Source organism: Rana temporaria, chromosome 1 (genome assembly GCF_905171775.1).
Source record: "Rana temporaria chromosome 1, aRanTem1.1, whole genome shotgun sequence".
In the NCBI taxonomy this organism is placed as follows: Eukaryota; Metazoa; Chordata; class Amphibia; order Anura; family Ranidae; genus Rana; species Rana temporaria.
The window spans coordinates 20,827,647-20,854,490 of record NC_053489.1 but is presented as its reverse complement, the minus strand read 5'-3'; the positions used below and the strand labels follow the sequence as shown (position 1 = coordinate 20,854,490).

Here is a 26,844-nt window from a genome sequence, read left to right as displayed (position 1 = left end):
TGGACGTGTTTTAAAACCGTCCGCTGGAATCCTGCCCGCTCGGACATGTACGGTCGTCAGTACAGACCTACCGTACATGTCCAGGCGCCCGCCGTCCCTCGCATGCGTCGAATGACTTCGACGCATGCGTGGAAGCCTTTAAATGGCAGGCCCGCCCACGTCTTCGCGTCATCGCCGCGTCATCGTCGCGGCGACAACGCGGACACGCCCCGCGTATTGTTTACGCGCGGACTTCTGTACGATGGTGTGTACAACCATCGTACAGAAGCCCTCTGGCAGGCATGTACGGTGAAAACGGTCCGACGGACCGGTTTCACCGTACATGTTTGTTCGTGTGTACCCGGCCTTAGGGTTCATTCATATCCATTGCTATTCAGTAGAGGTCTCTTCTTTTCAGGTTTAACCTGAGTAATGTTTGTAATCTCATCTGCTATATGTTTCACCCTCCCACCCTCAGATCACTGGGTTGCCAGGGAGCCGGAGGTGCATGGACCCACAAGGGGCATGTCTCTGTCTGCACTGGCCAGGCTGGCACGTGGCATTTGAGTTGCTTCAGGAGCAGCATGGGGACACTGTTGTGCTCTGTATTGAGAGTCTGCATTCTAGGCTGAGGGCTGTGTAGTTAGAGGAGGGGTAGGTGCCACATGGGAAGTCCTGACAATGTCTGGAGGCAGGGTCTCTTCAGTGCAGTGAAGGGGGGCATGCAAGTACCCTCTATCTCTAGATGCTGCAAAAGGTAACTTGGCCAGGCAGAGGTCTATGGTTTCCTGCCCAAATTGTTGTGGAAAAATGTCTGCTATTACCTGGTGACAGTGATTAGGAGTCATTCCAGACTCAGAACACTCAAATGAAGATTGAGACACCTAATGCAGTGATACAGTGGAACATTGGTTTAAGAGTAACTTGGTTTGAGAGTGTTTTGATTTGCAAGCAACTTTTTTTTAAATTCTGATTCGGTTTGCAAGTGTTGACCCGCAAGGCGAACAGAATTCAAGCTAAAAAGGCCTGCAGTACCTCATTTGGCCTGAGGTACGGGGGGTGCAGAAGCCGAGCAGAGCCGAAAATAGGCCTGCAGTACCTCTTTTGGCCTGAGGTACGGGGACGCAGAAGCCGAGAAAAGCCGAACATTGGCCTGCAGTACCTCATTTGGCTTTCTGGCGCCCCCCACCTCTGGCTGCATTCCGTATTGCATCCCACTGAAGTCAATGCAGAATAAATTATTTTCGTTTCCATTGACTTCAATGGGAAAACTCGCTTTGAAATGCGAGTACTTTGGATTCCGAGCATTCTCCTGGAACGGATTATGCTCGTAATCCGAGGTTCAACTGTACAACTATATTTGATGAAATAGGTACTGTAATTTACACAGTGACTAAAGAGACTAGTTGTGAGACATACAGTGTAGTGGGAATGACCACATTTGGGAGACCCGCTGATTTGATTATCACTGATGATGAATATGTGAATGTGAAGTTTATTGCTGCTGAGAATGCAGACAAAATGCCGAGCTAAGTGTGGAAGGGGTGAGCATAGAGCAATCTCTGTTAGGGGATTGGTAAGCCAGAGGTTTCTCAGGACAACAATTTTTTTTAGAGAATCATACTTATCTAGGTGGACTTTAATGGCCCAGATTTAGGTAGGGGCGCGCACTGATACGGCGGCGCAGCGTATCGTTTTTACGCTACGTCTCCGTAAATTACTGGAGCTACGCTGCATTCACAAAGCATTTGCTCCGTAATTTGCGGCGGCGTCTCGTAAAAGGGGCCGGCGTAAGCGCGCGTAATTTAAATGATCCCGTAGGGGGCGTGGATCATTTAAATTAGGCGCGTTCCCACGCCGAATGTACTGCGCATGCTCCGTCGGGAAAATTTCCCCACGTGCATTGCGGTAATTGACGTCACAAGGACATCATTGGCTTCGACGTGAACGTAAATGGCGTCCAGCGCCATTCACAAACGAGTTACGCAAACGACGCAAAATTTAAAAATTGCGACGCGGGAACGACGTCCATACTTACCATTGGCTGCGCCTCCTAATAGCAGGAGCAGCCTTACGGCGAAAACGACGTACGCAAACGACGTAAAAAACGAGTGCCGGCCGCGCGTACGTTTGTGAATCGGCGTTAGTATGAAATTTGCATACTCTACGCTGACAACTACGGGTGCGCCACCTAGCGGCCAGCGTCAGAATGCACCCTAAGATACGACGCGGCATAAGAGACTTATGCCAGTCGTATCTTAGGCTACAGTCGGCGTATCTAGCTTTCTGAATACAGAAAGTAGATACGCCGGCGCTACTTAGCAATTACGCTGCGTATCTATGGATACGCAGGCGTAATTGCTTTCTGAATCTACCCCAATTGTCATTATCTTGCCCTAGCCTAGACCAGCTGTATGACGTCATCTTGCTGAAAAAAATTCATTCCTATTCACATTTATAGAAAGACTGCCTAGTAACTGGAATATAGCTTGGTCACATTTTGTATTTTTTAAGCAAATGAAAATTCCAGAACTCTTATATCTGTATGTAGACATGTGCACACTGAAATATTTTGTTTCGGAATTTAGTTTTCGTCCGAAAAATGTATTTATTTTGTTACTCCCGAAATTCATTTTAATTTATTTTGTTTTGTTAAAAAAAGCATTCATCCGAAAATCTGAATTAATTAAGGTTGAATCTGTCATTGAAGACTTATGGTGTCTGTCAAATGTTCTTAAAAGATTCGACGGAACAGCTAAACTGTACGACGCCGCAATTGTACTTTTTCGGTCTAATGTTCCGCCTACAAGCTATAGACGAATTCTAATGTTGTATGACACTAGTAATAATTACTGTATTTATTGGCGTATAACACTCACTTTTTTACCCTGAAAATAGAGGGTAAACTGTGCCTGCATGTTATACGCAGGGGGCTGTGGAACAAAAAATTCCTGAAACTTCCCTCTTAAAGTTAGGGTGCGTGTTATACGCCTGTGCGCGTTATACGCCGATAAATACGATATATTTATAAATTATTATTACTACTCAACCAACATTCGAATTCTTCTATAGCCTATGGGCAGAGCATTTGACCGGAAATGTACGATTGCGGCCAGGGGTCAAGTCCTGGGGAAAAAAGTGTGGGAACTCCCACCCAAGATCCACTCCCCCACCAAAAAAAAAAAAATGATACGCTCATATGCATAATAATTACTAAACCGCATGGTTTTTTTTTTTTCGATCCACTGTACCTTAGTGATATGTTACTGGCAGCTTCCTGTATATTGATTCATCAGGTAGTGTGCGGGTATTCCGTCACTTATTCGATGCCGCAATGTCTCCTGGGAGCTTTTGTCATTGTTCCCAGGAGACATTGCGGCAAGCAAGTACTTTCTTGCGGCAGACCCCCGCAATGTCTCCTGGGAACAATGACAAAAGCTCCCAGGAGACATTGCGGCATCGAAGAAGTGACGGGACATATACAGAAAGCGGCCAGTAACATAAAGGATTACTAAGGTTCGCCTGCCCCTGACAGTGACTTGAGCTGGGCATCGCCGCTTAGTGAAGGATTGGCTCGGGCGGCTCGGCTGCTCTCGGCTGCTCTAGTCCTGCAAAGGAAACTGAGTTCCTGCTGTGAAAAAAGTGCAGAAACTCCGTTCCCATGCGTTCCCACAGGACTTGAGCCCTGATTGCGGCGTCGTACAGTTTAGCAGCTTGTCAAATCTTCTTAGAACTTTCGACAGACACCATAAGCCTTCAATGACAGATTTGACGTTTGTATGTTTTTTGCTGCTTCGTTGTTCATGTCAAATGGTCTACCCCAACACTGGGCCAGATTCACGTAGATTCCGACGTAGCGTAGCGTAAGCTATTTACACTACACCGCCGCAACTTAGTGGAGCAAGTGCCGTATTCTCAAAGCACTTGCTCCGTAATTTGTGGCGGCGTGGTGTAAATGGGCCGGCGTATCCCTGCGTAATTCAAAGGGGGCGGCTTGTATTTAAATTAAGAGCGCCCCCGTGCTGAAAGAACTGCGCATGTGCCGGCCTTAAACGTAGCCCAGTGCGCATGCTCCGTAGTACGCCGCAAATACATTGGTTTCGATGTGAACGTAATTAACGCACAGCCCTATTCGCGACGAGTTACGTAAACTACGTAAATGACGAAAAAACCTGACGCTGTCCCGACAGCCATACTTAACATGGCATACAGCGGACCGACGTAAGGTTACCCCTCATATAGCAGGGGTAACCTTACGCTTACGGGAATTACGTAAACTACGGCGAAGCGGCGCAAAAACGTTTGGGAATCGGCGTATCGGCTCATTTGCATATGCAACGCTGAAATCGACGTAAAAGCCACCTAGCGGTCAGTGTAGTATTGCATTTAGGATCCGACGGTGTAAGTGACTTACACCAGTCGGATCCAACCTAATTCTGGCGTATCTTGTTTTGAGAATACAAAACAATGATACGCCGGCGGGATTTTCAAATTACGCCGGTGAATCTGTAGATACACCGGCGGAATTCTTTTGAGAATCTGGCCCAGTGGGCCAGATTCATGTACAATGGCGCCTCTTTGGACCGGCGTAGCGCATCTTTTTTACACTACGCCGGACCAGCGCGGAGAGGCTGGTAGAGAATTCATGAAACTTTTTTCTGTGCTAGATGCCCAAGCGGGGCGGATTTTATACGGCGTAAGGCGGGGTAAATCCAAATGGGAGTCACCCTATGCAAATGAAGCGCCGACCGTGGCGCAGGGGTCACGCCGGGGCGCATCTTAGACCGCGCATGCGCAGTGACCTCCACGGGGTAAATGCCCCAATCTGCACATGCTCAGAACTGCGCCCCGGCGTGACCCCTGAGCCACGCCGGCCCACTGTGTACACCCAGGCCATAAATAAGCCCAGACTTCCGCCCTACAGGTGCAAATGTACCCAAGCATTTTTTATTACTGCTAGGTCGTTTGCTATTGTGTGCTGGGGCAATTATGGCTGCTGAAGATTCCTCAGGTGGGCGGATGACCAATTTCAGCCCAGAGGAGAGGGCTGTAAATATCGACAGGCTCTCCCAACATGGGGCCCGCCTCTATGGGCCACAGAGTGGCCACACTGGAAAGGCTGATAAAACGAGAATTTATGAGGAAATCACCAACCAGGTCAATGCTTTGGGGGTGGCGGAGAGGGAGCCCAAGCACATCCGCAATAAGATCAATGACCTGCGGAGACTGGTGAAGGAGAATTTGGTGGCCAAGAAAAAACACGCAAGTGGAACAGGTGGAGGACCAGCCAGCAGGATCACCCTGACACCGGAGGACCTTGTCGTGGCCAGGTTCCTGGCTAGGGAGCTGGTGGAGGGCCTGGACGGCTTCGATTATGGGGATCAGCCCTTGAGGACAGGTAAGTGTGTTTTATCTTCTTTAGGGTGTGTTGCATGTGTGTGTGTGGGGGGGGGGGACAAGTGTCAAGTGTGTGGGTCCACCAACATCTGAATGTTTTGTGTCATCCACAGATGTGCAGGATGGAGCTGGGCCATCATCGGCTGCAGGGCGACCCACCACATCCATGGTGGAGACTGCCCCTACCTCTGTGCTGGAGGAAGTGGAGGAGGAGCAGGTCGTGGTAGAGGAGGAGACTATTTATTTGTTGGTGGAGACCCCCATTCCTGCCCCCTCCCAAACACCCCCCCTCATGAGAGTTACCCCGTCAGGGCTCTCAATCTCTATCAGGGATTCCCCATCTAGGGACACCAGCCCCTCCAGGGCCAGCCCCTCACGGGACACCAGCCCCTCCAGGGCCAGCCCCTCACGGGACATCAGCCCCTCCAGGGCCAGCCCCTCACGGGACATCAGCCCCTCCAGGGCCAGCCCCTCCAGGGCCAGCCCCTCACGGGACATCAGCCCCTCCAGGGCCAGCCCCTACAGCCGGCCTCAAGCTGCTTCTGCCCCTAGGAAGGCTTCTAAAAAAACGAGGGGAGTTCCTGAGGAGTTGGAGCTCAATCTGGCAAGGGACCAAACCAGACAGACCCGCCATATTGGGACTCTTGCGGGGGATCTGACACGGGTCGCAGCTAGCCTGGCGTCCTCTGCTGAGAGCCAGGCTGCCTGCACTGTGGCAGTGCAGGAGGCCGTTACGCAGCAGGCTGGGCAAAGTCGGCTTATAAACGAAAGCCTGCAGGACGTTGTGGGTAATGGGGCAGCCCTTCTGTCCTGTCTGGGGGACCTGCAGGCCACCACATCTGACCTGGTCTCGGAGGTCCGGAGCCTGGCAGGTGCTGTCAGAGAGGAGGGGAGGCTGACACGGCGCCAGCAGCGCAGCACTACCACCTGCCGGCTGCGGATGCAGGCTGCAACCAATAGATACCTCCACCGGCTAGCCGTGGCAATGGAGGGCAGGCAGGCAGCTATGGAGAGACTGGGGGAGGTTCCACCACCAGCCCCCCCAGCTCCACCAGCCCCGGCTCGCCCCAGGCAACTGTGCCCCAGGAGCCTAGGGACAAGAAAGAGCCCACGACAGGGCCGTTGATTATTGTTCTGATTTTTTTTTTCCTAAGTTATTACTCAGGTTATGAGTTTTTTTTCTAAGTTATTACTCAGGTTATGAGTTTTTTTCTTTGAAATCCCTGCACACGGGGAGTAGTGCAGGCTTCAGTGTGAATGGTGTGAATGGTGTGTGAATGTGGGGGGGTGACACTCCTGCCATGGAATACCCTATGAGGTGGAATAACAATGTTAAAGTATGGCCGCCGTTCCCGCCGCGAGGTTTGAATTTTTTACGTCGTTTGCGTAAGTCGTCCGCAAATCGGGAGTTACGTTGTTTACGTCCATGTCGAAATCAATAGGCCCGTACGGCGTACTTAGCCGCAATGCGCACTGGGAAATGTAGGCGCCCGGCGCATGCGCAGTGGCAAAAAACGTCAAAAAACGTGAGGTCAAGCCTCATTTCCATACAACACGCCCCCCTCCAACCAATTTGAATTAGGCGCCCTTATGCCCGCTCGTTTTAGGCTACGCCGCCGTAGATTAGCAGGTAAGTTGATTTAGAATCATTACTAGCCTAGCTAATTTACGACGGCGTAGCCTAAAAAGGCTAAGCTACGCCGCCGCAAGTTTAATCCTATCTACCTGAATCTACCTAAAAGAGTTAAGATTAGGCGCATTCAACCGCAGGTTCGATAGACACGGATCGCTATTGTCAGCGTCATCTTCTATCTATATCTAACTGTTGTCGCAACTAAAACTGTAAACACGACCGTTTTTTGAAAAAAGAGAGCAGGATAGAGAAAATATAAGGAATCACGTTTTTCACTGTTAGTTGTTATACCGATGATGCATAGTCAGTGTTTCATCACCTGATTATATATTCATGTAGCGCCCTGCTCCCAAATAACTGGGCGCTATGTTAAATTTAGAGGGTGTCTGAGCCGATAATGTGGCTCAGACTGTGATGATTTATACTAAATTAGCCTCTGTTCTGGCAGTGGTTGTGCCTGATAGCATTTTCCCACTGTTGCCTGTAGGTAGCGATACCACCACAGGCCAGTGTTGGAACATGGGCAAGCCATAGATTTTTGAGTATCTTTCCTCGGAAACAGCCCAGTGGGAGTGGTGCCCCGCTGTGCATGCCGGGAAGGCATACTTAAGTTGCAGACGTCATATTTTGTGGTCCTTTTGCTCGTGGCCCTCCTGGCCCACTAACACACAGCTCCTTCAAGTAGAGAGCGTCCTGACACTCCTGCTTGCCCCCTCCCCCCTCAAGAGGCTTTCTCCACACCAGGGAGAAAGCCTGGCATTACGATGTGTAGTTACAGACAGAAGAACAGGAAGTGAGGAGTTCTCAGAAGAAATAAGGACATTTAATAGCAAAATCGAAGGATGAGGTAAGTGAAGGAGGACTGCATTAAGAAATGGAAGCTATTTAGAGAAAAAGGAAATACCTTTACAACTCCTTAAATAAAGGAAACCAGGGGAGGACCTGAGTAAGTGAGTGAGTGAAAAACTTATATAGCGCAACACATGCGAACTGAATCGCCTCTGGGCGCTTAGTATCCATTCCCTGAGTAAACTTTTTGACCTCAGAAGAGATGGGTTTTGATCTTTCTTCTGAAGGCCAAGTGGTTTACTTCCATTCGGATGCTGGTTGGTAGAGCGTTCCACAGTCTAGGTCCTTGGACTGCAAATCTTCATTCTACTTTGGACTTGTATCTGGCTTTGGGTATCTGGAGTAGATTTTGGTTATTGGATCGCAGAACGCTATTGGGGTTGTGAGCTTTTAGTTTTTCGCATAGATATTGGGGGGTATTTCCTTGAATACACTTATGCGTTAGGCAGAGTGCCTTGAAAGCGATTCTGGGCCAGATTCTCAGAAGAGTTACGCCGGTGTATCTACTGATACACCGGCGTAATTCTAATTTCCCGCCGGCGTATCATTATTTTGTATTCACAAAACAAGATACGCCGGAATTAGGCTAGGATCCGACTGGTGTAAATCACTTACACCGTTGGATCCTAAATACAATACAACGCCGACTGCTAGGTGGCATCTTCTCGGCGTCATTGATGTTTTCCGTCGAGAACTGGAGCATGCGCACTGGGCTATTTTAAGCCCGGCGCATGCGCAGTTCGATCGGCACGGGGGCGCGCTTAATTTAAATACAAGCCGCCCCCTTTGAATTACGCGGGGATACGCCGGGTCAAATACACTACACCGCCGCAAATTACGGAGCAAGTGTTTGGGGAATACGGCACTTGCTCCTGTAAGTTGTGGAGGCGTAGTGTAAATGGCTTACGCGCCGCCGCCGCAGGATCTACGTGAATCTGGCCCTCTGTCTTTTACTGGCAACCAATGAAGGGATCTCAGAGAAGATGAGATTGATTCCCATGTTTTTTTGCCAGTCACTAGTCGAGCGGCCATATTTTGAACGACTTGCAGACGAGTGATTTGGTATTTGGGGAGTCCGAGATAGAGGGCATTTGCATAGTCAAGTCTGGAGTTGATAATTGTTCCCACCACAACTGCTATGTCTTCTTTTGGGATAAAGGGCGTGAGTCTAAGTAGTAGGCGCAGAAGATGGTGCGATCCGCTGACTACTGACCCTATTTGTGCATCCATTTTCATGTTGGTGTCGAAAATGACTCAGACTTTTGACTTTGGTGCTAGGGGTGATGGTTTAACCCAGAATGGGCGGGGGTGTCCATGTTGTTGCGGGATGATTTTTTCGGTTGAAACAGGAGAAGTTCTGTTTTTGAGCTGTTGAGTTTAAGATAACTCTTTGACATCCAGTTTTCTATCAAAGTAAGGCATTTCTCTAGTCCGAGATAATGATCCTTTTTCTTGCATATGCAAAAATACAGTTGTGTGTCATCTGCATAAGAGTGGTAAAGTAACTTCTGGTTATTGATGATTTCAAAAAGAGGGCGGAGATAGATATTGAACAGAACAGGCGACAAAGGGGATGCCTGAGGGACTCCGCATGACGCTGTGCGTTTTTCAGAAGTGAAAGGCCCCAGTTTCACTAGTTGGTTTTCCAAGAAGGAGGAGAACCAAGATAAATCACCTTCCGCGACTCTAGCTACTTCAGCTAATCGAGTCAGTAATAATTTGTGGTCTACAGTGTCAAAGGCAGCGCTTAGGTCCAACAGTACCAGAAGACAAGATGCTCCTTTGTCTGCTGCCTCGAGAGCGTCATCCCATATTTTGAGCAGTGCTGTTTCTGTCCCGTGACCAGGACGGAAACCCGATTGAAACGGATCGAGTAGTTTATGGGTGTCTAAATGATGTTGTAGCTGTTGTACAACTTCTTTCTCCTGCCCTGGAGGAGACCAAGCTTATGTCTCGAGATTGGCCTGGTGACCTTATTAATGAGGGATCCACAACTCAAGTTGTCCTACAGTTCACCGGGTCGGCTTAGAGGCTCTTTAACTGTACGACTGGAAGTTCGGGTGTTACATCCTGTGACAGAGGATTCCGGAATGTTCAATTTGCACTCAATCAGTCTGTGGCAAAGACTGTTATCGATAACAACAAAACCTGGGGAATGCCCAGGGAAAAACCAAGCCTCCTTACCGACCAGCCTGCAGAACAACCAAATTAACCTGTCTAACAGTATGCGTTAAAAACAGGGGTTTTGTCCGCACGCATTTGCAAACGCATGCGTGAGCCACAGAGCCGCGCCAAAGACTGTTATCGAACTGGTTTGTGCATCATTCCGGCTGCTAGGCCAGGTGAGAGGGGCCTATCCGGGTGAACAATACCCACTCAAGAGGGAGTGGTGAATGACTTTGGAGTATAGAGGTTTCTCCCCAGTGATCTGTACCGAGTACCTGAACATTCCCTTCCCCTTCAACCTTCTACCTTCTTCACAAGTTTTGAGCAAACAAATAAAACCTGACAGCTAGAGGTTTTACAACTTGTGTGGACATTGGAGTTCTTTCAGACTTTCTTCCCCTAGATGACAAATTTTGAGGTAACATGCAAGACGTGCAAGACCCAAATCTAAACCAGCAGCTCCTACGGGGGTAGTTATACATCCATTTACAGTATTTGAGCATCTTTTTTTGTTTTATATGTATTGTTTATGGATTAAGTATTAATTCTTTAAGATTGCTGAAATATTGTTGAACACTCACATTAGGTTTAAGTACATCACAGCTATATCACATGATATTTATCAAGTGACCGGGTGTGTGCAGAATTTACCTATTATATATATATATATATATATATATATATATATATATATATATATATATATATATATATATATATATAGTAATATGTGTTTTTGTCTTCCATGAAAAGCTGAACAAATATGTGAGAAATGTTCATTACACCGACTCCGATGAAGGTGAGATCTATTTTAATGAGAGAAGAGAAGTTCCAACCGATCTTACTTTACAAAGCTTTTCTTTTATTGACGAGACCAATTATTCATTTAGAACAATTTCTACTATTCAAAGCTCAGAATATGTGCCGGGACCATTTCCCAATATGAGTGATCCATCCATCTGGAAAACAGGCAAAGTAAGAAATCACTTTATTTTCTGTTTATATTGTTTGTTGAGGAGATTCATAATCAGGATTTATAGAATTTTCTTAAGATATACCTCCCAATGTGCTTTTCCGTGAATGGGTCATTTTTGGAGGTATTAAAGTTTTTTTTTTTTTTTTTATAAATCATGGCTGGAGTTTATCAACCACTTCCCATCTGGGCCAATTTTGGCACTTCACTCCAACATGTAAAAATCATATATTTTTTGCTAGAAAATTACATAGAACCCCCAAACATTATGGGCCAGATCCACATACTGTACATCGGCGCATATATAGGCCGGCGTAGTGCATCTCATTTCCGCTACGCCGGCTCAACTCAGAGAGGCAAGCACCGTATCCTCAGAGCATTTTCTTCCAACCTTGCGCCGGCTCAACGTAAATTTGTAGGCGTAATTCAAAGTAGGGAGGAAGTGGGCGTGTTCCATTTAAATGAACCGTGACCCCATGCAAATGAAGGGCCGAACGAACGGCGCATGCGCCGTGATGTGCACGTCTGTCCCGCTCCCCTCTGCGCATGCTCACAACTCGGCCCAGCGTAGCCCCTGAGATACGCCCAGGGCTTAAATACGCCCAGACATGCGCCCGTCGAGCGCAAAAGTACATCCGCTTGTTTCCACCCCTGAAGCAAGGTACTTTTTGCTCTTTGGTTTTGAGCCATGTCTTTTCCAGCTTCTGGGAAGAAGAGGAGGAAGCTTAACTATTCGGACCAGGAGAAGGATGTGATTATCAGGGCCATGTCCCGCTATGATGTGTACCTCTATGGTGCAGAGAGTGGCAACACCACTAAGGCCAGGAAGGCGGAGATCCTGATGGAGATAGCGACAGAGGTCAATGCCCTGGGACATGAGGTGAGGACCTCCAACGACATCCTCAAAAAAATAAACGACCTGCGTCGCCTGGTCCGAGGTAAGCTGGCCAACATGAGGACTCGGAGGGGGACCAGCCACTACTCTCATGCTCACTCCTGATGAGCAGGTGGTTGCCCAGTGTCTCCACAGGCATCAAGTTGAGGGAGTGGAGGGCTTTGACTCCATTGAGGATGCCTTGAGGACAGGTAAGTGTGTTTTATCTCCTATCTGGTGTGTAGCATGTGTGGGGGTGGAAGGGAACATGTGACAAGTGTGTGGGTCCACCAACATGTGAATGTTTTGTGTCATCCACAGATGTGCAGGAGGGAGCTGGGCCATCTGATGCCGGTGGCCATTCCACACCATCCCCCGAACATCAGTCTGAGTCTGACCCCCTGGGAAGCCGTGAGTCATCGGTGGAGGGGAGTGGCCACACCTCTCCTCAGGAGGAGTTTGAGGAGGAGACGGTGACCAGTGACAATGTCGTTTCCCTCTACTTGAAGGAGTTTTTCCCCATTTGGCTGGAACCAATCAGACCTCCACCTCCATCAGGGGTAGCCCCTTAGGGTCCTCCCCCAACAGGTCTATCCCCTCAAGGGTCTCCCGTTCTCGACGGCCCCAAGCCTCTCCTGGCCCCAGGAAGGCTAGCAGGAAGACTAGGGGGGTGTCTGAGTTCCTCCCGGAAGATCTCAGGAGGGAACAGGCCCGTCAGACCCGCCATCTGGGTGAGGTTGCCGTCCAGATGCGGCAAGTGGCAGACAGCATGACCTCCTCTGCCAACATTAATGAAAGTGTCCAGGATTTGAACACCAACTGTGCTGCTGTGGTCACCTGCCTGGGGGATCTGCAGGCCACCACAGCAGGCCTCGTGGAAAAGGTCCACACCCTGGCAGAGGCCGTCCGGGAAAACACTGCTGCCATCCAGGCGGAGGGGAGGCAGTCAAGGCTGCTGCAGGCCGAGACCAATGCGGTCCTCACCCACATCGCCCTGGCGTTGGAGGGCAGGCAGCCAGCCATGGAGAGACCAGGGGATGCTTCTCCTCCTCCTGATTACCCCCCCATGAGGCTCCCATGAGGAGCCGGGGCCGTGGCCGTGGCACCAGGCGTGGGCCACGACAGCGCAGATGAGTGTTTTTTTTTTTTTGTTTACTTAGGTTATGAGTTTTTTTGGTTTGTAGACCCAGCACATGGTGAGGAGTGCTGGCTACAGTGTGACTGGTGTGTGAATGTGGGGGTGACACTCCTGCCAGTAAGGGGTGTCACCCTGGCTCGTCGGGGAGAATTTATCCCCACGGCCGTGTGAATGTGGTATGAATGGACAGCGACATAATTGGAGCCTTGGCGTGGCGTTGCTGCTCCCAAGTCCTGCATGGTGGACTTGGGCTAATCCAATATGATGTGGATGTGGTGTGTGTGAGCTAGGGACCACAGTGGTGTGCATGCGTGCATTCTCCTTGTGCCATGATGCCATGATGCCACACCAGGCTCCTTGCTAAGATCTGGTGTGGAATTTCTGATCAGAAGTGGAATTTTTGATTACAAGTGGAGAGTTAAAAACCAGGATTTGCTTTTAGCTGCTTTTAACTGTTTCTGCTGCAAGTGTTCAATTGTTTGTCTTTTTTTCTCTGACACTTTTTAAACAGCTTTCTTTTTTTTCTTTCTGCTAATTAAGGGGAGTGTTTAATTGTTAACAGGTGAGTATATAAGTGTCTGTAAAAACTCCATAAGAGCTGGCTCCTTGCTAAGATCTGGTGTGGAATTTCTGATCAGAAGTGGAATTTTTGATTACAAGTGGAGAGTTAAAAACCAGGAGTTTAAAACAAGAGTTAAGGCAGGAGTCTTCTAAAACTGTAAGTATTATCTTAATCTTCATACAAGTAATTATATTGTAACTGGGAAATGAGTGCTAGCAGGGTTGAAGGTTTTGCTCAGTGCACAGTGTGTCACATGTATGCAAAATTGGTGCAACAGCTCCAAGATGGATACCGCTGTGACAGATGTGAGCAGGTTGCCCTTCTGGAAGCTCGTATTAGAGATCTGGAGGAGCAAGTTGCAACACTGGGTAGAAATGACAACCTTGAAAGGGGTCCTCTGCTCGCTGAGCAAGTGGTCAGTAAGGTTGATGTGGAGGGTGGAGGGGAAAGTCAGGATTATCAGATAGGGAGATGGGTTAATGCAGTTAGAGGGAGTGGAAGGGGCGTGAAGAAAGGGAAGGCCAGTCCTGTATTTGTGCATCAAAACAAATTTGCCAAGTTGGGTGATGATGTGGAGGTGGCAAACACAGAGGTGGCAGCCCTAGATGTTACTGCTACCCCTAACAGCCGGGAGAGCAACCCATCTAGTAGAGGTGGGGAGGGGAGTGCAGGTAGGCCTAGACAGTTGGTGGTAATAGGGGATTCTATAATCAGAAGGACTGATAGAATAATTTGTCGCCAGGATCGCTTCAACCGAATGGTTTGCTGTCTCCCTGGTGCCAGGGTTCGGCATGTGGTGGACCGGGTGGATAAATTACTGGGAGGGGCTGGGCATGACCCAGCTGTCTTGGTCCACGTTGGAACCAATGACAGTATACATGGAAGGTGGAGGCTCCTTAAGAATCAATTTAAAGAACTAGGCTGCAAGATGAAGGGAAGGACCTCCAAGGTGATATTCTCTGAAATATTGCCTGTGCCATGCGCAACACAGGAAAGGCAGGGGGAGATTAGAGAGCTGAATGCATGGCTAAAGACCTGGTGTAGGAAGGAGGGATTTGGGTTTCTAGAGCACTGGGCTGACTTTTCATTGGGGTGCAGCCTATATGCTAAAGACGGTTTGCACTTGAATGGAAGGGGGTCTGCTGTGCTGGGGGAGAGGTTTATGGGAATGCTGGAGGAGTATTTAAACTAGGATTGAGGGGGGAGGGTGAATTAGAATTACATCGAGCAGACAGGTCAGTTAGTGGTCAGACATTAATGGAGAGTGGAATGGGGATAGATGGGGGGAGGGTTATGGCAGGTGACAAGAAAGTTCCCATGTTGCAAACAGCCATTGGAAATAATAGTGCCATTTGTACTACTATAAATTATATGAAAAACACCAGAGAAAAATGTAACAATACATTTAAGTGTTTGTTCACCAATGCCAGAAGTCTGCCAAGCAAAACAGGTGAGCTGGAAGCTCTGATGCATGAGGAGAGCTATGATGTAATCGGTATTGCTGAAACTTGGCTTCAATCCTCACATGACTGGGCTATTAATATTCCTGGCTATGCTCTCTTTCGGAAAGACAGGGTAAAAAGGAAAGGTGGAGGGGTCTGTCTCTATGTGAGAAGTGACCTCAAAGCAAGCGTGAAAGAGAACCTGGTTGATGGAGAGTGTGATGAGGCTGAAGCATTATGGGTGGAACTGCATACAGATGTGCGTAGTTCAAAATTAATCATTGGAGTTTGTTATAAACCACCCAATGTTAATGAGGAGGTGGAGACTCAGCTCCTTGCACAGATGGAAAGGGCTGCAAGGTCTGGGACGGTGATAATAATGGGGGATTTTAACTACCCAGAAATTGACTGGATTAATGGCACTTCTGGGACAGTTAAAGGACAAAAATTTAAAAACCTATTGCAGGACAATTTTATGGTGCAGTTTATTGAGGCCCCAACTAGGAATGATGCCCTGTTGGACCTGATAATTTCAAACCATGCAGAGCTTATTACTAATGTTCAGATAAAGGAACACCTGGGTAGCAGTGATCATAACATGATTTCATTTAATGTTAACTATAAGCAAGAAATACATACAGGAAATATTAAAACACTAAATTTTAAGAGAGCAAATTTTCCAAGGATGAGGGCTGCTCTCCAGGACTTGGACTGGGAGGGACTATTGGCACAGATGAACACAGAACAGAAATGGGAATTCTTCAAAAAGACTGTGTGGAACCTCACTGCAAAGTATGTTCCCATGGGCAATAAGTTTAAAAGGCTAAAAATAAAACCTATGTGGCTCACGGTCAAAGTTAAAAAAGCTATAAACAATAAGAAAGTAGCTTTTAAAAAATATAAAAATGAAGGAACACTAGTGTTGTTTAAATGTTACAAAGAATATAACAGGATATGCAAAAAGGAAATCAAGGATGCAAAAATTCAAAACGAACGACAGATTGCAAAAGATAGTAGGACAAACCCCAAAAAATTCTTTAAATATATTAATAGTAAAAAGGTGAAGTCTGAGCATGTAGGCCCCTTACAAAATAATCTAGAGTGGGTGACTGGGGACAAAGAGAAGGCAAATTTACTAAATGTTTTCTTCAGCTCTGTGTATACAATGGAGCATGGGGGAGCTCATGTCCAAAATGGGGGTGGGAGTGACACAGCCCCAAATCCACAATGGCTCAAAAGTGATATGGTCCAGAAATATTTAGACAGAATAAAGGTGGATAAAGCACCTGGACCTGATGGCATCCATCCACGGATCCTAGGTGAGTTGAGCTCTGTCATTTCAAAGCCACTGTATCTAATATTTAGGGACTCATTAAAGACAGGAATAGTACCACTGGATTGGCGCAGGGCCAATGTGGTGCCCATATTTAAAAAGGGAACAAAGTCTCTACCAAGTAACTATAGACCTGTTAGTTTAACTTCTATAGTTGGGAAGATACTGGAACGTTTAATAAAAGACCACATGGATGAGTTCTTGCTGGAAAAAAACTATTTAAGCAGCAGACAACATGGATTCATGAAAGACAGAAGTTGTCAGACAAACCTGATTTCCTTTTATGAAGAGGTAAGTAAAACCCTGGACAGAGGCGTGGCTGTGATATATTTGGATTTTGCAAAAGTGTTCGATACAGTTCCGCACACACGGCTCATGTGTAAGGTAAGGTCTACAGGATTGGATATATCAGTTTGTAAATGGATAGAAAACTGGCTGAAAGACAGAATTCAGAGAGTCGTGGTTAATGATTCTTACTCTGAATGGTCCAATGTTATGAGTGGTGTACCCCAAGGTTCAGTTCTGGGACCCTTACTTTTCAATATATTTATAAATGATATTGGGTCTGAGATCAAAAGTAACATTTCTGTCTTTGCAGATGACACCAAGCTATGCAGTGGAATAACGTCCTTACAGGATGTCTCCAATTTACAAGCCGACCTCAATGCTCTGTCTGATTGGGCGACTAAGTGGCAGATGAGGTTTAATGTAGATAAATGTAAAGTTATGCACTTGGGGGCTAAGAATATGCATGCATCATACATACTAGGGGGAGTACAACTGGGGGGGTCTGTAGTGGAGAAGGATCTGGGGGTTTTAGTTGATCATAAGCTCAATAATGGCATGCAATGCCAAGCTGCGGTTTCCAAAGCGAGCAAAGTCCTTTCTTGTATTAAGAGAGGTATGGACTCCAGAAACAGAGATATAATTTTGCCCCTGTACAAATCATTAGTAAGACCTCATCTGGAATATGCAGTTCAGTTTTGGGCACCAGTTCTCAAAAAGGATATAGGAGAACTGGAGAAAGTGCAGAGAAGGGCAACCAAACTGATAAGAGGCATGGAGGAGCTCAGCTATGAGGAAAGATTAGAGGAACTAAATTTATTCACTCTTGAGAAGAGGAGAATAAGGGGGGATATGATCAACATGTACAAATATATAAGAGGTCCATACAGTGAACTTGGTGTTGAGTTATTCACTTTACGGTCATCACTGAGGACAAGGGGGCACTCTTTACGTCTAGAGGAAAAGAGATTTCACCTCCAAATACGGAAAGGTTTTTTCACAGTAAGAGCTGTGAAAATGTGAAACAGACTCCCTCCAGAGGTGGTTCTGGCCAGCTCAGTAGATTGCTTTAAGAAAGGTCTGGATTCTTTCCTAAATGTACAGAATATAACTGAGTACTAAGATTTGTAGGTATAGTTGATCCAGGGTAAATCCGATTGCCTCTCGGGGGATCAGGAAGGAATTTTTTCCCCTGCTGTAGCAAATTGGATCATGCTCCGCTGGGGTTTTTTGCCTTCCTCTGGATCAACTGTGGGTATGGAGTTGGGTGTATAGGATTTTACTGTGTTTTTTTATTTTGTTTTTTGTGGTTGAACTGGATGGACTTGTGTCTTTTTTCAACCTGACTAACTATGTAATGTGTGTGTTTAACGTGCAAAGATGTATGTATGTCCTCACGTATGTCAAGCTCCAGGCCCTTTCTCACAGCGAAGTTGTGCAGCATGCAACATGCACCAATGATCTGGCACACAAAGTTTGGGGAATACAACAGGGTCCCCCCAGACTTATCCAGGCATCGGAAACGGGACTTCAGGATGCCAAATGTGCGTTCCACCACTGCACGGGTACGTATGTGTGCAGCATTGTAGTTTCTCTCTCCTCTGGTTTGGGGATCCCGGAATGGAGTCATGAGATGGGGCCCAAGTGCATATGCACAGTCACCTGGAAGGGAAAAGACAGCAGGATGTTAGTCGTACATGTGCCCCTCGTATATGTAGCTGTCGTGGCTGGCCCCTGGGTGTTTGGCATGGACGTGCCATATGAGGCATTGGGCATCGGCTATCACTTGTACGTTGATGGAATGCCAATGCTTACGATTACGGTATATGTGCTCTGTGTCATAGGGGGGCGGTAGTGCCACATGTGTGCAATCAATGGCCCCCATGGTGCGTGGGAATTCGGCAATTCTGAAGAAATCTGCCATTGCTTTTAGCCACAGATGCTCCTGGGTGGGTCTGATGATGTGGTGGAACATGCGTCTGAGGATTGCGGGGATAACCTGGTGCACACATCTGCTCATGGAGGATTGTGCCATCCCAGCCACAACTCCACTTGTACGCTGGAATGAGCCACTGGCAAGGAAATGGAGTGTTGTCAGTACCTTGACCAGTGGCTCCACTGCTTGTGAGCGATCTGTCTGGCTGGTGATGTCATCATGCAGGGTTGTGGCTATTTCCAGGATGGCATCAGGGCTGAATCTGAAGATGCGATGCACCTCTGATTCCCCCATGCCAAAGACGTTTAGGCGCTGTCGGTATATCCTCTCCCGTGCCCTTCTCCTACGTGCCTGTGAAGCCAGTAGTATAGCTATGACCATGGATGCCCCTGGCATGTTGGCATTGTTGTCCTGCAAGTGTGGATGCTCAGCTCGTCCATAATGGTGCTGCTGCAGCTGCTCTCCGGCTGACCTGTGCATCTCCGGCTGACCTGTGCATGTCTGCTGCTTACTTACCCCTGCTTTATGGGGGGTAACTTTAGGCCGGACGTACAACTTATGGGCGGCATGCGTAGCCCGCGTTGGGTGCACGTAGGTTTGTGGATCGCCGTATCTCCCTCATATGCATATTTGAATAGGAAATCAATGGGAGCGCCAGATGCGTTTGGCGTAAATATGCGCCTACAATACGCCGGCGTAGGAAAGTTACGTCGGTCGGAAGAAGCCTATTTTCAGGCGTATCTAGTTCTGTGGATACGGCGCATAGTTACGCCGGCGCATATATACACTTACACCGCGCATCTCAAGATACGTCGGCGTAAGTGCTTTGTGGATCCGGGCCTATGTCTTTTTTTAGCATAGACCCTCGAGAATACAATGGCGGTTGTTTTATCTCACACGGTATTTGCGCAGAAATTTTCTGAACAATTTTTTTCATGCTTTACAAAAAAACATTAAAGCAGTCCCAATTTTTTTGCATAATTTGAAAGATGATGTTATGCCGAGTAAATAGATACCTAACATGTCACGCTTTAAAATTGCACACGCTTGTGGAATGGCGCCAAACTTCGGTACTTAAAAATCCTCATAGGTGACGTTTTAATTTTTTAAAAGGTCACATGTTTCTAGTTACAGAGGAGGTCTAGTACTAGAATCATTGCTCTCGCTGTAGCGTTTGCGGCAGTACCTCACATGTGTAGTTTGAAATGTGGGTGGGATTTATGTATGCATTCACTTCTGCATGCAAGCACATAGGGACAGGGGCGGTTTAATTTTTATTTTATTGTTTATTGGTAATATTACGTTTCTTTTTTTAGTTTGACACTTTAAAAAAAAATATATCACTTTTATTCCTATTACAAGGAATGTAAACATCCCTTGTAATAGGAATATGGCATGATCTTTACAGTGAGGACTGAGGTCAATAAGACCCCACATCTCACCTCTAGGCTGGGAAGCCTGAAATAAAATAAAAAAAAACAATCTTGGTTTCCTAGCCAAGGCGGCACCATTTGTTTGAATGCAGAGGCCGGGCGTGACGTCATAACACTGTGCCTCCGAGCGATCATAGAGACTCTGGTGACCATCTGGTCAACCGGAAATCTCTATGGTCAACATCTGGGGCCGGTGGATCCATTCTACGACTCACTGAGCGCAGTGGTGAGTCGGTAGAAGCACCGGGCGAGAGGAGTCCCGTCTCGCTGCCCATAAGAACGATCAAGCAGTGGAACAGCTGCTATGATAATTCTTATGGTGCACAGAATCGTTGGCTGAAAAAGACGATATCTGAATGATGCCTGTAGCTCCACCCATCATTCAGATATCCCCGCTGAAAGTCGAGGACGTCCTATTATGTACCTTGGGTGGGAAGTGGTTAACAAAACATAAAATCTCCAATAGAAATACCACTAAAAGAAAACTTTATTAGTGTGAAAAAAATGATAACATTTTTATTTGAGTATAGTGTTGCATGACTGTGCAATTGTCATTCACAGCAGAAAACTGGCCTAAATAGAGGCCCTATCAACATGCAATAGAAATTAGAAAACATCCCAAATGAATAAAAACCCCAAATACTGCCCCAGAATGGATCTTAAACCTGAAGGATTCACTGTGCACTCATGGTAGAGGCAAACATGAACCTTATTTGTAGGGATGAGCTGAACCCCCCCCCCCCCCCCCCGGTTCGGTTCGCAGCAGAACACGCAAACAGGCAAATAATTGGTTCAAACACGCGAACACCGTTAAAGTCTATGGGACACGAACATTAAAAATCAAAAGTGTTTGGGGACCCGGGTCCTGCCCCAGGGGACATGTATCAATGCAAAAAAGTTTTAAAAACGGCCATTATTCAGTAGCTGTGATTTTAATAATGCTTAAAGTGAAACAATAAAAGTAAAATATTTCTTTACATTTTGTACCTGGGGGTTGTCTATAATATGCCTGTAAAGTAGCGCTTGTTTCCCAATTTATAACATTCTCTGCACAAAATTACATTTCTAAAGGAAAACAAAAGTAATTTAAAACTACTTGCGGCTATAATGAATTGTCGGGTCCCTGCAATACAGGTAAAAGTCATTGAAATAAACAGCATGGGTTCCCCCCAGTCCATTACCAGGTCCTTTGGGTCTGGTATGAATATTAAGGGAAACCCTGAACCCCCCAAAAAATGCATTGGGGTCCCCCAAATTCCATTACCAGGCCCTTCAGGTGTGGTATGGATATTAAGGGGAACCCTGCACCATTTAAAAAAAAAATCCATAGTCTGGAATGGATTTTAAGGGGAACCCTGCGCCAAAATTTAAAAGAAAACGGTGTGGAATTCCCCCAAAAATCCATACCAGAACCTTATCCGAGCACGCAACCTGGCAGGCCACAGGAAAATAGGGGGGGGACGAGAGAGCGCCCCCCCTCCTTATGTTGATAGGGACATGGGCCTCATCCCCACAACCCTTGCCCGGTGGTTGTGGGGCTCTGCGGGCGGGGGGCTTATCGGAATCTGGAAGCCCCATTTTAAAAAAGGGACCTCCAGATCCTGCCCTTCATGTGAATTGGTAACGGGGTACATTGTACCCCTTCCATTTCACCCAAAAAAGTGAGAGAAAAAAACACACACAGCTTGGGACAAGTCCTTCAATAAAAAAAAATCCAGCGCCGTAATCCTTATACGAGTCTGACCCGCCGCTGCGAACGATACCGCCTCCATAAGAGGCGCCCGGCCAAATGATACGTGACCCATTTGACAGCTCTTTTATAACCAAGGGCAGGGCCACCCATGATGTGGATGGGTGACCCCTCCCCCTCTGATGAAACGGGGGTTTCTGGCAGTTTCCCTGTGGCGTCACGGGTGACCCTGCCTCCTCTAATACAACGCAGGTTTCCTGTGACACATCAGAGGGGGCGGGGTCACTCGTACACGTCACTGGGTAACTCCGGCATTTCCACTTGCGTCAGAGGGGGCAGTGTCATCTGCACACGTAACGGGTGGCCCTACCCTCAGCTATAAAAGAGCTGTCATTTGGCCGGTATTGTTTGTAGGGGCTGGATCGAGTAGGGCTTTTTTTTCTCTGTATCGCTCGAGAGCGGATTACATTGTTGGAATTTTTTTTCTTTCTTTTTTTTTTTGGTTTTTAATAAAGGACTTGTCCCAATCTGTCTACTGTGGTTTTTAACATTTCTTACACTTTTTTTGTGAAATGGTAGGGGTACAATGTACCTCGTTACCAATTCACATAGGGGGGCGGGATCTGGAGGTCCCCTTTGTTAAAGGGGGCCTCCAGATTCCGATAAGCCCCTGCCCGCAGACCCCCACAACCACCGGGCAAGGGTTGTGGAGATGAGGCCCTTGTCCCCATAAACATGGGGGCATGTGGCTTGGTACGGTTCAGGAGGGGGGCCGCTCTCTCATCCCGCCCTCTTTTTCTGCGGGCCTGCTAGTTGCGTGCTCGGATAAGGGCTGGTATGATTTATGGGGGGGAACCCCACGTCATTTCACTTTAAGCATTATTAAAATCACTGCTCACGAAAAAACGTCAGTTATTAAAATGTTTTTTTTTTGCATTGATACATGTCACCTGGGGCAGGACCCAGGTCCTCAAACACTTTCTATGACAATAACTTACATATTAACCTTTAAAATTTGCATTATTTCTCCCATAGACTTTTAAAGGGTGTTACACTGCTTTCGAATTTGCTGCGGACACCCCAAATTGTTCACTATTCGGGCGAACACCCAATGTTCTAGTCAAACTCATGTTCGACCCAAACATAAATCTCATCCCTAACTATTTGCATAGCTTCATGAGACATTATGGAATAATAATAATAATAATAATAATAATAATAATAATAATAATAATAATAATAATATTAACAATTATATCTATTTTCAGATTCCGGTATCTCGATGTTCAGATCCTTGTTCATCCGGCAGCAGAAAAAAGTTTGGATCTTCAATTCATAAATGTTGCTATGAATGTGTCTCATGTTCAGAAGGAGAGATATCCAACATTTCTGGTAGAGTTTTTATTTGTTAGTAGATTATTGTTGAACTGGGAAGAAGTTATCACTGAGGTTGACTTCTTATACCCCTACAAGTCTGCATGCATAAGTTACTATAATTTACAGCAATAGTATTTTTTTCCCCTAACATTCCACATTTATCATAGACAAGTCATCCTTGAGCTCCAGGCAATGACTTTGCTTTGATTGGGGTGGTTGTCATGTGTTTGTATTGTTGGTAATTAGTTGGGGATGCTCTGGATACCTTCACTGCCATTGTGCTATTGCTGGGTGTCCAGTGCATCCCTACACATTTAAGGAGGGGTGAGCTCCCTCCAGGCATACATGTCCTAATCCATCCATTACTAAATATGTGCTACAACTTCGGAGACTCTCAACATGTATAGAGTTAGGACTGCAGTACACTAGGGTGCAGTGACGTGGCCTCTGCAGCTTGAGCATATATTTGCAAATGTGTGCAAACTAAACCCCTGTTTTTAATGTAAACTGTTAGACAGGACAATTCAGTTTGTTGCAGGTTGGCTGGTAAGTGAGCTGGGAATTTTTGTTTGTTGTTTTTTGACATGGGTCGTCCTTGCACGTGCTCCTTACTGAAAGAGACAATTATATGTTGGGGTGGTTGTCATTTGTTTAGCCAGCTGGGGGTCCTAGATGATGTCACTGACCAAATACAGTAATGACCATGTTTGGTCCATGGCCATTTCTGGTGTCCTGTTATGAAATGCCCGGCTATCGAATAATGCCTGGGTGGAACGGCGCATTCGCCACATGGAGATGCAGAACAGATGAGATTATGATCAGCTGTTGTCTCATGTTGCCAAAGCACGTTCATGTAGGTGAGGAGCAGATATTTACATGAAGGGGAGGATTTTTCAATGATTAGCAGTGCTGGGGGCAGAATTATTATCTATTGACAAACAAATCTGCAAAATAAATCTTTATCTAAAATAGAAAAAGCCGCCCTTCAATTGACTAAACACGCCACGCAAGCGTCCAGGAAGAATAGCAGATAAAGATTAGTTTTGCAAATTTGTTTGGTCATCAATAAAAATTCCGCCCTCAGCACTGCCGAACATTGAAAAATCCGCCCCCTTCATGAAAGCCTACATGAACGTGCCTCGGGGACGCGAGACAACAGCTGATCGTAAACCTTAGCTGTTTTGTGGCTCGGTACTGCGTAAGCACGGCGCATGCGCAGTTCCACCTGGGCATTTCTCGATAGTGGGCACTTCTCAACACAACATGGGTATCCCCAGCTGCATTGTTTGCATTCTAAAAAATGTCAACAAAAATGCCACCATAGCACTAAAGACCAAAGAGTCTATGAGAGCAAAAGTAAGGATGAAATCATAATAACAATTCCACAGAAAAGATTTTTTACATAAAGAGTCTGATCTTCAAATGATCAAGATGAACCATACAAGTCCTAAATGTTCAAAGGAAGAGATGTGGTGTGTAGTAGTATGCCGTACCTCTCAATCAACCAGTGGAAAGACAGATAACTGCAAAGCTGTAATTGAAAAATTGTAACCTCCAGATTTTTAAATGTACAAATATTTTTTTGTACATTAACTCAATACAAATTTAACGTTTAGATTTAGTAGGAATTTAGGAGAAATGTTGTGTATTTTGCCATGCATGTATCCATTAATAATGATTTGTAGTGAAAATATTGTATAACATGTGCATTAATATCACAAGGCCCAAAATCATTAGCACCTTCCTTTTATTCTACTGGTCCTATGCTTTCAGAAAATATATGGTTTGGGGGGTATTTTGCAAACTCTGAAAGCTGTAAGGGAAAAATAAAAAAGCAATGGAAATATTGTAAACATGGTCTGACCACCTGAGTTTAAAGGTGGCGTGTGGGGCCTGGCAACAAAAGGATTAATTTGACAGAAATGTATTCTCTTGGTAGCTTGTCTGGAAGGTGTGCCGGTTTCAACAATATGTGTATCCAGTCTAAAATCAACTCAGCTAGAGAGGCATTGAGGAGAGAGGGGGGGGGAAGTCGCTTAGTAAAATAGTTTCTCAATTCTGCTGGCTGAATGTTTTCTGGAATGCCACAGATTTTAACATTATTACACCTGGAACGCTCCTCCAGGTCTGCCATTTTAGCCTCGATTCAACTCCATGTCCTCCTCTCTTTCAGTGTGCATGTCAAACAGCCCATTGAACATGGCAGCAAAGTCCTGTGCATTTTTCAATGTGGCTAATCTTGTTGCCCATCTTATGCAGTTCCCCTTTAAATTGGTGGACCAAAGAAGTGAGATCTGCTTAAATAGAGCTGTGTAAAAACAATGATTGATGAGGGCTGAAGCGTGGAAAATGCAGATATATAGAGGAATGAGTGGCACTAGATCTGGCAGGGCTGGACTGGTGGAAGGAGAGGGGGTCTGTGAAGAAAAATCTCCCATAGGATGCTGAAATGCCATCCTTCTCCTCTCTCCCTGCTGCTCTGTGACATGCTGCTGCAAATCTTGAGCAGGCACCATCTTGGCTAAAGGAGTGGTAAGGAGAAGGGAAAAGCTCTGAAATTTTCCTAGTCTTCCCCCACTCCTTCCTCTTCCTCAACATCTCCCTGTGTTGCTAAAACTTGAGTGGAAGAGGATCACTAGTGACAGGCAATCTCAGCTTCTTCTGTGTATCCAGGCCTCTCCCTGCTTTGCAGAGCCGAGTCAGTGACCGGCTATCATGCTCGGCTGACAGCCATGCACCCCATTTTCTATTTTTTATGTACTGTACCTCTCCCACAAATCACTGACGGAAATCCGATTGCTAGCTGTGACACAACACTAGACAATTAATTTTCTCAGAAGCTCTGACCCCAATACTCATTGTGTTTGTATTGTTCTTCCTACAGACAGTGAAAACTGCATGAAATGTCCTGATGAAGAATGGCCAAATGAGAAGAAGGATCGGTGTGTTCCAAAATTTATGGAATTTCTCTCCTACACTGATGATCCCATTGTTGCAGTATTTTCAGCTGTCTCCATCCTCTGTTGTCTTTTGACTGGTTTAATATTGGGGATATTTATACATAACCAGGACACCCCCATTGTTAAAGCCAATAACCGGGACCTGAGCTATCTTCTCCTGGTCTCCATCATGCTGAGCTTCCTCTGTGTCTTCTTGTTCCTCGGCCATCCAGTAGATGTGACCTGCATGCTGCGTGTCACCTCTTTTGGTGTCATCTTCTCAGTTGCCGTCTCTTCTCTACTTGCCAAAAGTATCATGGTGTGTATTGCTTTTAATGCCACCAAACCTGGGAGTCCCTGGAGGAAATGGATGGGAGCCAAACTGCCCAATTTTATCATTTGTGTCTTCTCACTGGTTCAAGTCATAATCTGTGTCACTTGGTTGTCTATTTCTCCTCCCTTCCAGGATCGGGACACTCACTCTTATCAGGGGAAGATCATAATTCAGTGTAATGAGGGTTCGGTTATCGGCTTCTACTCTGTCCTGGGATATATGGGGCTTCTGGCAGCTGTGAGCTTCATTATCGCTTTTTTAGCCAGGACATTACCGGACAGTTTTAATGAGGCCAAGTACATCACCTTCAGCATGCTGGTGTTCTGCAGTGTCTGGATTGCCATGATCCCGGCCTATCTGAGCACCAGAGGGAAATACATGGTGGCTGTGGAGGTTTTTGCTATAATGGCCTCAAGTTCTGGACTTCTTGGCTGTATATTTTTCCCAAAATGTTACATAATTCTGTTCAGACCTGACCTAAATACAAAAATTATTATCCACTAA

At 46.3% G+C, this 26,844-nt stretch overlaps 1 protein-coding gene across 1 annotated transcript; it reads left to right on the top strand.

Moving 5' to 3' along the window:
• The first annotated feature begins 724 nt into the window (after positions 1–724).
• LOC120927910 (vomeronasal type-2 receptor 26-like) lies at positions 725–26,844 on the top strand. Its single transcript, XM_040338946.1, has 5 exons — positions 725–736; positions 5,080–5,377; positions 11,699–11,877; positions 22,959–23,082; positions 25,952–26,844. The coding sequence occupies exons 1-5, from the start codon at positions 725–727 to the stop codon at positions 26,842–26,844; spliced, it is 1,506 nt and encodes a 501-aa protein (XP_040194880.1).